Raw genomic sequence first — 11,982 nt, forward strand, 5'->3', positions numbered from 1 at the left:
GGGCGCGGTGGCTCACGCCTGTAATCCTAGCACTCTGGGAGGCCGAGGTGGGCGGATCGTTTGAGCTCAGGAGTTCGAGACCAGCCTGAGCAAGAGCGAGACCCCATCTCTACTAAAAATAGAAAGAAATTATATGGACAGCTAAAAATATATATAGAAAAAATTAGCCGGGCATAGTGGCGCATGCCTGTAGTCCCAGCTACTCGGGAGGCTGAGGCAGAAGGATTGCTTGAGCCCAGGAGTCTGAGGTTGCTGTGAGCTAAGCTGATGCCACGGCACTCACTCTAGCCTGGGCAACAAAGTGAGACTCTGTCTCAACAAAAAAAAAAAAAAAAAAAAAAAAGGTGATAGATTTTTAACCTTTATAAAAATATATATTTTTGTTTCCAGCCTGAGTTCTACCAAGTATGCCACACCAAAAAGGATTATGAAGAAATTGGACCTAGCATTTGTCGTCACAATCCAGTGTTTGGAGTCATGTCGTAAAATTGACTTCATAGTTATTGGGGTTAGGGAGGTGGGGAAGAGATAATCTTTCTGATTACTTTTTTTGTCTGGATGGCTGGTTTTGAGGTTTTAAACCTGACTTGAAATAGTAAGACCAAACATTATTATACAGGAATATTTTAATAAGTGTATCAACATGAGATGTAGAAGAGAGTGAAAATGATTAAGTGTTTCTTTAGATTGAATATTTGAATCTTATGTGCAACAAAACAGTGGGTTTTAGTTCTTTCTGTGCCCTGATATTTTGTATATTAATGAATTATCCAAGATTTGATGGGATTTATCAGTGTGTAGATAGCTCTATAATGCTTGAATTGTATACTTCTAAGTGTGCAATGCAAGAGCTTGTTTATATTTCATACTTTTTATACTTTGAGGAAAAAAGTCAAAGAAAAACTGTAGTATTTGAGGGGAAAAAACAGTGACCAAGCAAAGGATAAATTAAAAATTAGCCTCATGAGACTTGGCATACACCCTCATAGGATTCCAGTTATTATGAAGTGCTTCCATCCCCCTCCACCCCTTTCCCCCAAAAGGTTTTCTTTGCAAGTGCTTTTGGAATTAAGAGCTAGTATCTTGGATTAGCTGATGCCTGCTAGTGCTTTCTGATTACTCGCATTCTGTTTCTTGCTTTAAAAGGAAAGTAAAGACAAGACTGTTGGACCAGTATTGCAGTTCTGTAGTCTCAATCTTATTCAGAAAACAAAACAAAACAAAACAATAATTTGATTACCAAAATTGGCATATTTAAGGCCTAATTACATTCTAATAAAGGCACAGATTTCTTTTTAATACTCGTTTCAAGTTCTTTAATCTCTTTATAAGTTAACTAATAAATCTATTTTCTTCAAACCTCTGCAATAGTTCTTTAAAACCACAAGAGTTGGTTAGCAAGCCGACTTTTTTATGTGCTCTGTACAAATGTGTGTGAACTTTTAATATGTTGAGTGCTTTCATTTTGATAACTGGATGTCCATTTGATATTTTCATTTGTATAACTCATTTGCAGTCTGAAAAGATTTTTTAGTGCCAGTCCCTGACATATCATTGAAAGTTAATTTTCTTTGCATTTTAAAATATCTGGATCATGAAGAAAAAGTGATGAAAATAAATTAAAACTGAATTACCTTTTCTAATGTTTTTTTTTAAGCACTGTAATTCTACTTTGTGTTTATGTATTTGATTTCTATTTCTGTTGAAATATGGGAGTCATTGAAATCTCTATAATGTATATGGTAGAAAATTTCTTGTGAACTTAAAATTTTACCAGTTATTTATAGAAGGGTAAAATGGGAAATGTTTTATAGGCTTTTTAGCAGGAATATCAGCAAACACTTGAACACTGTTATTCATGAAAGTAAAACGTTAGGATTAGAATATCTATTCAAAAGTTAAAGAACACTGAAATGTTTTTGTTTGTTTTTACTGTAAAGGTAGAGTTGGGGAGTAAACTTTAGCTTTTGTTTAGAGTGAATCTGAATATTTAAAACCTTATTAATCATTTATGTGAATCTTAATTCTTTGAGTGTGGTAGTAAAGGACAAACTGTGCTACGGTAGCACTAGTAGCAGCATTCATCAGTATCAATGATCTTTTTTACTTGAAAAATTATTTCATGAACGTTGTAAAAAACTATTCCAACAGTACCAAAGAGTAGATAGTAAAAGCAGGTTTCTTTCCTACTCTAGCCTGTCTCATTTTCTCTTCCTTATATATAACTAGGAATATCTTATATATCCTTGTATTTTTCTGTGCAGATAGAAATAAACATAGCTCCCTTATTTTACACAAATAGGAACTTACTGTGTATGTACTGTTCTACACGTTGCCTTTTCACAGATCTTTTGATACAGAACTACATTGATAAGCAGTAAAGATATCATCCTCCTGCCCATTAAAGTATTGTTAGTGTTGTCATAAATATATCTTTTCCACCTAAGATGTTCGGGTAGTAAATAAATAGGCTAGAAAGACATGTTTATAAAGCCGTTTGATTACAATCTCAGGCATTCTTATACAGAGTATAAATATTTCATGTTTAACATGAAAATGTGAAGGTCAAAACTTTTCTTTAAGCTTATACTTAGGAAACAAGAAAACTCCAACCTTTCTTGCGTCTTTCCTAATATCCCTTTTGCTCTGCTTATAGAGGAGTGAACTATAATATGATAGAAGCAGCACTCTTGTTTGTTTATATCTCTCCTTTGATTGTATATCATTTTTTCAACTTATAGCAACTTCAGTTATTTATGTGTAGAGGTCAGCCAAGATGAACTAAAATCCGTAACAGCTGATTAAATACCAAGCAAGGTAAGCGTGGTATGTTGGGAAAGCACCAAGGCCAGTGACTGAAATATTCGGGTTCTACTAATTGATGATACAGCTCCTTCAGCTTTGTTTTTTGTTAAAACATGGAAAATAACATTTGTATAATTTTGGACAAACTCTTTGAACTCTCTGGACCTTAATTCAATTTATATGTAAAGCAGAGGTGTTATACTGAATTATACTGCAATTTCTATGAGTTGTAAGAATATAACCTAGCTTTTGGTTTTTTATTAGCAGGTTCTTTCTGCAAAACCTAGCCTTTTCCATTGATTCATAAAGATGTTGTCTAATTTATATTTTTTAATAGGCAGGGCTCTGATCAATTGGGAAATAGTAATGGACAGAAATAAAATTGCTGATCATTACCTAACTTGATGCCTACTTTTTAAGATGTAAGCAATTTTTGACATCTTAACCCTTTAAACAGTAATACATGGCGTACACTGTAAGTAATCACCCTCTTCTGACCTATCTTCTTTTCTAATAAGAGGTAAGGTGGTTATCTATTCAGGTCCCCATCCCAATTTTTGGTTTGTTTTCAAAGCTACTTAAACAAGTCAAAATAACTGCTCTTGCAGATATTTCTAGAAATATCTTCAGAAATAATATGAAATATAGGGACAGTAGGTCATTATGCTCTTTATTCTTAATTTCTACAGAGAAGTCCTAAAAGTTATATAAATAGAAACTTTCTTCCTTTTTCAAATGATCCTAAAGATGGTGCCCAGAGTATTTGTAAAATTATTGAGGAAAGTTTTGTAATATAAAAGCTGATTTGTACCATTGTAAAGAATGTTTTTGTTCCTCTTCATACTGGGCTAATCTGTCGGTAATAAAATCCAGTGTTTTCCTGCTTTTCTTACCAGCCAAACTTTGCCTCCTGTGACCCATTCTTTCTGATCTTTTGTAGTTTGTAATCACCAAGCATGAGTGTCTTGGGTAGCCCTCTGAAGTCTCTTCTTTAACTGTTAGCACCCAGATTCCCAACTCAGGTCAATGGACACTAAATATATCAGCTGGAATACATACAATCTGAAATATATGCAAACTCTGGGTGTGAAATATTTTCCCACTCAGATTAGAATCCTGTGTCTTAGAACATATTTCGGTGTAATACTATATACAGTTGGCCAAGGATAGAGTTGTTACTGACAAGTTATGTGGAACTTTCACAGCAAGTCCTGAAAGTAAATACTTTGTTTTTGTATTAGATTCATATCCTGAGTTGACCTTCAGCAGGAATTTTTAGATGTGGGATGGTTTTTGGACTTAAGTGAAAAAAGATTTCTGTTACTTACTGTTGATAACTCCTCAATACTGTATAAATAGTCATCCCTCTTCCACATAATTTGTTGTCTAGTATAGCAAAACTTTTATTGTAACTTGCCTTGGTCTTGATAGAATCTTAACAAAAATAAATTAAAATCTGTGGTTGTCTGAGATATTCTCCATGCCATAATCCAGTTTAGTTGATGCAGGTGGAATTTGGGAGCTGAAATTAAATAAAACCTTTTTGAGTTAAGGATTGTATTATTGTTGCTCCAGTGGGCATGTGAGTAATAAAAAAAAAAACAAAAAACGAATAAGGAATAGAAATAAATGATTTAGGAAATAAGGCAATCTGAAAGAAGAAAATGAAAAATTAGAAGTCTTTGGTATTATTCTGTTTATTGTGATGAAGCAAATCATTATTTAATGTTTTCCAGTGTTCTATCATTTTTGGTGACTTTTATAATTACACTAAAATGAAGATGCTGAATCGAAATAAAGTTTCACTTTTGTTCAAGCTCTGATACTCACTTATACTACCTATATTTGGCATCCCGGAAGCATTTTTTGGGTCCTCAATCCCGGAAGCATTTATTGACTGCCTGCTGTGGTTCAAGCACTATGCATAAAGATAAATGTTCTGTCCTAAGTTTAGAGGCTAGTCTAATAGTAAAGGCACTCTTTGAAGAGTGAGGAATATTTTGCTCAGATATATTCGAGAAATATCTTCTTGAGCTTAGAATTTCTGTTCATAAAGATGGTGGTGGTAGTTGTTCAGAGGGAGAAATCCAGCTAGGTAAGATGAAAGCTATAAAGTTGGGGGTATGGGGTGGGCGTAGTTGCTGGCTTATGCGTATAGTCCCAGCACTTTGGGAGTCTGAGGCAGGAGGATCACTTGAGGCCAGGAGTTTCAGACCAGCCTGGGCAACACAGTGAGACCTCACCTCTACAAAAAATAAAAAAAAATTAGCCAGGTGTGGTGGTGCACACCTGTAGTCCTAGCTGCTCAGGAGGCTGAGGTAGGAGGATCGCTTGAGCTCAGAAGTTCAAAGTTGCAGTTAGCTATGATCATGCCAGTGCACTCTAGCCTGGGTGACAGAGTGAGACCCTGACTCTTAAAAATAAACAGGCCAGGTGCGGTGACTCATGCCTGCAATCCTAGGGACGCTGAGGCGCAAAATTTGCTTGAGCTCAGGAGTTTGAGACCAGCCTGAGCAAGAGCAAGACCCTGTCTCTACTAAAAATAAAAATAGAAAAATTAGCTGGGCATTGTGGCATGCTCCTGTATCCTGTAGTCCCAGCTATTGGAGAGGCTGGGGCAGGAGGGTTGCTTGAGCCCAGGAGTTTGAGGTTGCAGTGAGCTATGATCATGCCGCTACACTCTACTTGGGGACACAGAGTGAGACTCTGTCTCCAAAAAATAAATAAATAATAAATAAATTGGGGCTATGGTTTAAAATTAGTATTTTGTGTGCTCCTGAAGTTTTTACTTAGTGATAAATGTTATACCAAACAATACTTGAAGAAACTATTATAATTCTACGGTAGAATCTGCCTCATTCATTTGGTCTTTCCAGTGCCTTATGTAATGCCTGGCATATAGGAGCAGCCCAGTAGATGTGCTTGATGAATGAATGAATAAAATTTTTCACATTGAAGTTAAAACTTGATTGTGTGAGTATACAGCTTTTGTTCCTTTAAAATATCCATATTTGTCAAAAAAGTAAGACTGAATATTAAATTTCTTTTCCATTAGTTTCTTAAAAATAATGGGGAATTATTAGGTCATTAAATATGAAATGTCCGATTTCAAATCAAGAGTTTATTGTATCTCAAACAAGACGTGGTACAGTTAAAGTGTGCATCCAAACTGTTGATGCAGTTTTGCCATCTTAATAGTAGCTTGTTTATATGCTAGCAGCGAAGAAGCCTGGAGAGCGAGTGCCGATGGAATCACAAAAGGCGTTTTCCACAGCTTTTTGAGAATTGAGTATGTTTCCTTGCAATAAGTGGTCCAAAGCTTGGAAGAAGTGGTAGTCAGTTGGTGCAAGGTCTGGTGAATACCGTGGATGACAGAGACTTTCCAAGCCCAGCTTTCACAGTGTGAGCAGCGTTGTTTGTGTGACATGTGGTTGAGCATTGTCTTGGAAGAGGATTAATTGACTGCAAGCATCCTCATTTCTTCCAGTTGGTTGCAGCAGACATCCGGTGTAAACTGACCAGGTTTCATGAAGCTGTAGTGGGTAATTCCAGCACTGGACCACCAAAGACACCATTAGCATTTTTGATGAATATTGGGTTTTGGACTGTATTTTGTCACTTCATCTTTAACCATTGTGCCGAATGCTTGCGATTTTCAAAAACACTCCATTTTTTATCACAATGCAGTGTAGAAATGGTTGGCCTTTATGTCATGACAGCAAAGAAAGGCAAGCTTCGAGATATTTCTGTTCTGACACTTTTTAATTCATGCAGTGCCCATCTATCCAGCTTCTTCACCTTGCCCATTTGTCCAGTATTGTTGGAATAGTAACGTGAAACCTTGCTGCTAATTCACACGTAGGTTGAGATGGATTTGCTTCCACTACAGCTTGGTCTCAGGTCGCCCACGTGGTTCATTTTCAAGATTAAAATCACCAAAATGGAACTCTCAAACCATCCATGTACTGTGCGTTCATTAGCCACATCCTTCCCAAACACTTCATTGATATTTCAAGCTGTCTACACTGCATTGGTCCCATGATGGAACTTATACTTGAAAATGACATGAATTTTTGGCTTATCTGTAGTTCACAAAAATTGCTCTAAAAATTTTTTTGACAAACGATCACAAGCCAAACTGTGCATTTGAAAGAATGAGGGTGTACCTTGGAATAAAAATAAAACAAGAAGTGTGAAAGTGAAATATCAGCGATATTAACTGTCAAACTTAGTACTTAAGGAAATCAGACATTTTACACTTAACCTAATATTAAACGATCATAACTTTTCTGAAGTAGGTCTTAAATAGGTCTTTTTTTTTAATTTATTTTTTTTGAGACAGAGTCTTGCTCTGTTGCTGGGGCTAGAGTGCCGTGGTGTCAGCCTAGCTCACAGCAACCTCCAACTCCTGGCCTCAAGCAGTCCTCCTGCCTCAGCCTCCCAAGTAGCTGGGACTACAGGCATACGCCACTATGCCTGGCTAATTTTTTTCTATATATATTTTTAGTTGTCCAGATAATTTTTTTCTATTTTAGTAGAGACAGGGTCTCGCTCTTGCTCAGGCTGGTCTCGAACTCCTGAGCTCAAGCGATCCTCCCGTCTTGGCTTCCCAGAGTGCTAGGATTACAGACGTGAGCCACCTCGCACGTGGCCTTAAATAGGTCTTTGTCTAGGTCTTCAGTCTGTTTAAAATCTCTATATTGTCAATGATTGTGGGCTCTAAATCAGAGCATTGTGTATTGGCAATTGAAATGCTCTGAAATGTAACATTTAACATCAATAGTAGGAACACTAATTTCTAGCTTTTGTTTTTATTAATTTTGATTTTCTTTTGTCATCCAGATCCCATTTTAAACCACTAGATTTAGAGATGACAGCTTAATTCAAAATTTTCTCCATTTTCTTATGAATAAGATTCAATGGTATGGTAGGTTGTTAATCTTATTTGGAGTTCTATTAGAAACTTGATAATGGAATTGGAACCATAGATCTTTTTTCTTATTGGCAGTCCATGGGATCTTTCCCCCCCACAAATCTAAGAATCCATTATTCAGAGGGTTGGGCAATTAGAAAATCTGAGACTTGTTTTTTCTTGTGCCATAATGCTTAGTTGAGATGTCAGGTACATTCGTGAGATGAGTAAAGCCACTTTCCAAGGCAGTTTCTACTGCAGTAGACTGACTTCTCTTACCCAAGACCTTGAAAGATTAAAGTTTTGGTGATGGAGAGTAGGTGGGGAAGGTGTTTTAGGTAAGGAAGAAGCAGCCTGAGTAACAATAGCCGTCGGGGGAGGTATGAGCATGTTGTGACTGTAAGCAAGTTTGGAGAAGGGTAGAGGAGATTGGAGGATATCTGCCACCCTCAAACAGTGGCTAAAAAACTTAAAAATTGATGTGGTTAAGGGTGATACCACACATGCACACACTTGACATCAATAACATTGTAGAATTTTCAGTACTGCGGTCTAGTTCAACTCACATTTTACAGTAGAGGGAATACGCAAATATTTTAAGTGACTTGGCAAAGGCCACGTAAGTAGGGGCAGAATAGAAATTATTGGCAGTGATGATTTTTTTGGGGTTTACTTTATTGAATAGCATATGGTTTATTAAATGCTTTTATTGAAATTGATTTGGCAACATTTCTTAGCTTCTCTGACCCATTCTGTTGGGAAAGCTGATAGCAACATTATTGTGCTAGATGCTGCTAGAGGGAGATATCAAATGATGCATGCGTGATATTGTAGTTACCAGGCTAACATACTGAACTGGTAGCAAGAGCCTAAAACTCAGCAAGTCTATTTGAAATTGGATTGGGATAGCAATGAGCTCTTTTTTAGAAAAAGAAGAGGACATTACATATACAGTAAAACCACTGGGACTTCAGACTGCCTGATCTAGGCCAAGAGGCACACATACTTGAGCTCATTCACATGTTGGCTATAAGTAAGTTATCTCCAAATTGGTGCTAAAGTTGTGTACTTCATTTCTGAACTCACTAAAATGAAAGTTTAACTTGATAGTGATATAACTGGATTTTCTATGAATTAGAAAGTACATCAGCTGGCTTCAGAGACTGGGAAGGTCTTTTTAGGCTACAAATAAAAGTGAAGTTTGTGATAATGTTATAAAATACAATGTTTGGCATGTGGCAGATGCTCATGTATTTGTTGAATAAAGTTACCTGGATCAAAAAGGACTTGTGGAAATGGTTACTATTTCTGATCCTATCACTGTTTTGGTCCTGTAATTAAAAAGAATACTTACAATATAGGCAGGGTGATATCTATTTTTAAAATACATCATATATTTGGCACAAATTAAAATTTTGTTTGCACATCCCTTTATAGCTGTCTTAAAATTCACCCCTTTCAAGATGGTGCATTGAAAGAATGGATCAGCCCTTATATGTGTGTTTTAAACTCATGATGAAGGATGTGCTAGTGATCTTGCATTCAGGTTGCATTTGAGTTGACTGTCTGTATTCACCTGCCACTGATACATATCTCAAAGAAATAGGGTTATTTAGTCTGAACAATACTATTTTTTCCAATTTATTTATCTTTCTTCACCTTTATAAACTGGACAGTTACAACTCTCTGGAAATTATTCCTCAGGGTACTGGAAGCATGAGTGAAAAGATTTTGTGTATTTTTGTTTTCCCCTCAAGGAGAAGGAAATGACTTCTTAAACACCAAGGAGAAGATTTTTCATTCAGTCATTAGTATTCTAGTATTCTTGAAATTGAAGTAGCTACATGCCTTTGACCTGTTTCATGAAGTTGACAAATGACTTTTTCAACGATATTTAGCAGGAGATAAAGAAGTGGCTGATCTGGCTTTTGAGCTTAGTTCTTCAGTCCATCCACTAGACGTCTCTCTTTTCTCCCCTCATCCATAAATGAATATATTTCAATCAGGTTTGCTGCTATCAAAAGTAAATTGGATCTGGATTATGGAAATAACACATTTCATTTTCCCATTTAAAGCATGTCATTTTCAGCCATATACCCATGGCTTCAGTGAAAACAAAGATGTTCTTTAGGCTATGATAGTAATAGTGGGATTTATTTATAAGTAGTATTGATTTGGAACATTCTATATGCTAAACACTGCTCAAGGTGCTGGGGATATAGTGGTAAACAAAACACGTGGTTTTTGCATCCTGGAACTTTAAAAGAATATTCAAACCACAGCAAAATATGTTAAAATCGCAAAATCAGAACCAAAATTATTTACATTTTTGCATTAAGGAAAGGCAAGAGAGGTAAGGGATTGGGTAACATTCTAAGATTTTTTTTCATTCTTCAAGTTCTCTTCACAGTACTAGCTAGTGTTCACTATGTTTCTTTAAGGTTAGATTTTGTACAAGTTCTCCAGTGGAAAAGATGCAAAGCCTACTGAAATGTTAAGACATTTCCTTTCCTTATTAAATTACACAGACATAATTGCCTTTGATTCATTATGCAGATTTGAGGCACTCATAAACTAGGCCCCACATTCGTCCATTTATACTATATATACTATAAATGAAGGTTTATTCTCCAGAAAAGAAAGTTCCAAAAGTATTTATTTCCATATTTGCAACATGTGATCTAGAACTACATAAGTGATGTGTTTTACATGTATCAAACTGATTCAAATTGATAGCATGGATTATTTTAACCAATTGCTCTTATTATTTTAGCCTAGAACTGACCATTGGCATCCTGATCCCAAGGTACTTTTCTCAGGTGAGCTTTAGCATGGAAGAGGATTGTGATTTTGGTTTTATATTCCAAAATATATTTACTCAAGACATACCCTCCTCTATATCCTAATAACTTAAATTGGTTAGTTATTTCCCACAGAAAATATCAATAACTTTTTTTTTAATGGTCAAAGTCATAAAATTATATCAAGTACTACTAATCTGAAATTTATGGTGTTCTTAGATCCAAGCATCGTGTGCTCTCTGTCACTTACATCCTTGGCTAGATCATTTCCCTTCTTCAAGCAGCTCTCCTTGGGTTTCTTATAAACTCAAAAATGAGCAACTATGGCAGAAGGAAGTTAAAATTCCTTAGGTAAGTGAATGCGGGCTGTTTTAGCTTAACTAGCAAGCAAAGGAACTCAAGTTATGCTTTATCAAAAAAGCAAGCGTTTTTCTTTCCTCTATATGCTGTTGTATTATTCTCCCAGAGTGTCCTTATAAAACCTGCAACATGGACTCAAAAAAAAAAAAAAAATAGCACAAGACTAAAGCTAATCCCTAAAGAATATCTTCATCCCAGGTTTTTGTGAGTTTGCCGAATTGCACTTCAGATTGAGATAAAAGCTGCCTAAACTTAAATACAAATAAGGGCATGTTAAATATTTTGAAAAATGGAATAAATATGTGTTCTGACAGTGCAAAAGTATTTTAGGTAGGCTTGAGTTATGTTAGAGAGAGGGAGCTTTCCCTCTGCATCTCAAACTACGCCAAGTAGGACTTCTGCTTTAACATGTCTCACACCCCTGGCTCTAAGCAGCAGCTGTCGGAATGCATGTGTGATGTCGCTCCTGGCCTCAAGAGGGAGCTGCACACATTGAGTAAAGACAAAGCAGTCTTTTAGACAGAGAGGCCTTCCTGACATTTGTCATCACTGTTGCCTCTGAATGTGTCATCTCTGAGATAAAGGCCAGTTCGCTGATCAATGGGCCATGGTCAAATACTCGGTAAGGAATGCTCTTTTAGAATGGTTTTCATGTCGTAGTCAAAATCTAGTTTTCATTTTATAATCTAAACGTTAACGGTTGAACTCTTGATTAAAATTTGGTGCAGCACAGAATCAATATCAGATTAGGAAGTTTAGTCTCATGTTCACCAAATCCCAGTACGTTTACCCTAGAATTATTAAATGCATAGAGAGAGTCTAGTTTCATATCTTTTACTCTGGTGAACAAGAGCTTTTTGTGCTGTCTGTTCTCTGGTTTCCTCCCACCCGCCCAATTTTCAAACAACTCCTTGCAGTGTATTAACATTTCATGATGAGATGAAGTGGAAAGTGTTCCTATGACACAAAAGCCCTTTACTTAAGAGATACTGTGGGGTCAAGAACAGTTTTTGACTCCAAGTGGTTTCATTATGTTCTCTATAATGGGTGCAATTGTTTAATATTTGAGCTGAGATGATTGAATATACATTATTCGAGCCATAA

General features: G+C 36.2%; 1 protein-coding gene across 2 annotated transcripts in view; it reads left to right on the forward strand.

Annotated features, from left to right (window-relative positions):
- The window catches only part of ACTR3 (actin related protein 3), a 71,593-nt gene extending 66,998 nt beyond the window's left edge, over nt 1-4,595 (forward strand). For both annotated transcript variants that reach the window (XM_069473388.1, XM_069473380.1), the window contains one exon: nt 391-4,595. In XM_069473388.1, coding sequence (XP_069329489.1) covers nt 391-486 — 96 coding nt within the window. In that variant the 3' untranslated portion in view covers nt 487-4,595. The remainder of the gene's footprint in view (nt 1-390) is intronic.
- The last annotated feature ends 7,387 nt before the right edge of the window (nt 4,596-11,982 follow it).

This window comes from Eulemur rufifrons, chromosome 1 (assembly GCF_041146395.1).
Source record: "Eulemur rufifrons isolate Redbay chromosome 1, OSU_ERuf_1, whole genome shotgun sequence".
Taxonomy (NCBI): Eukaryota; Metazoa; Chordata; class Mammalia; order Primates; family Lemuridae; genus Eulemur; species Eulemur rufifrons.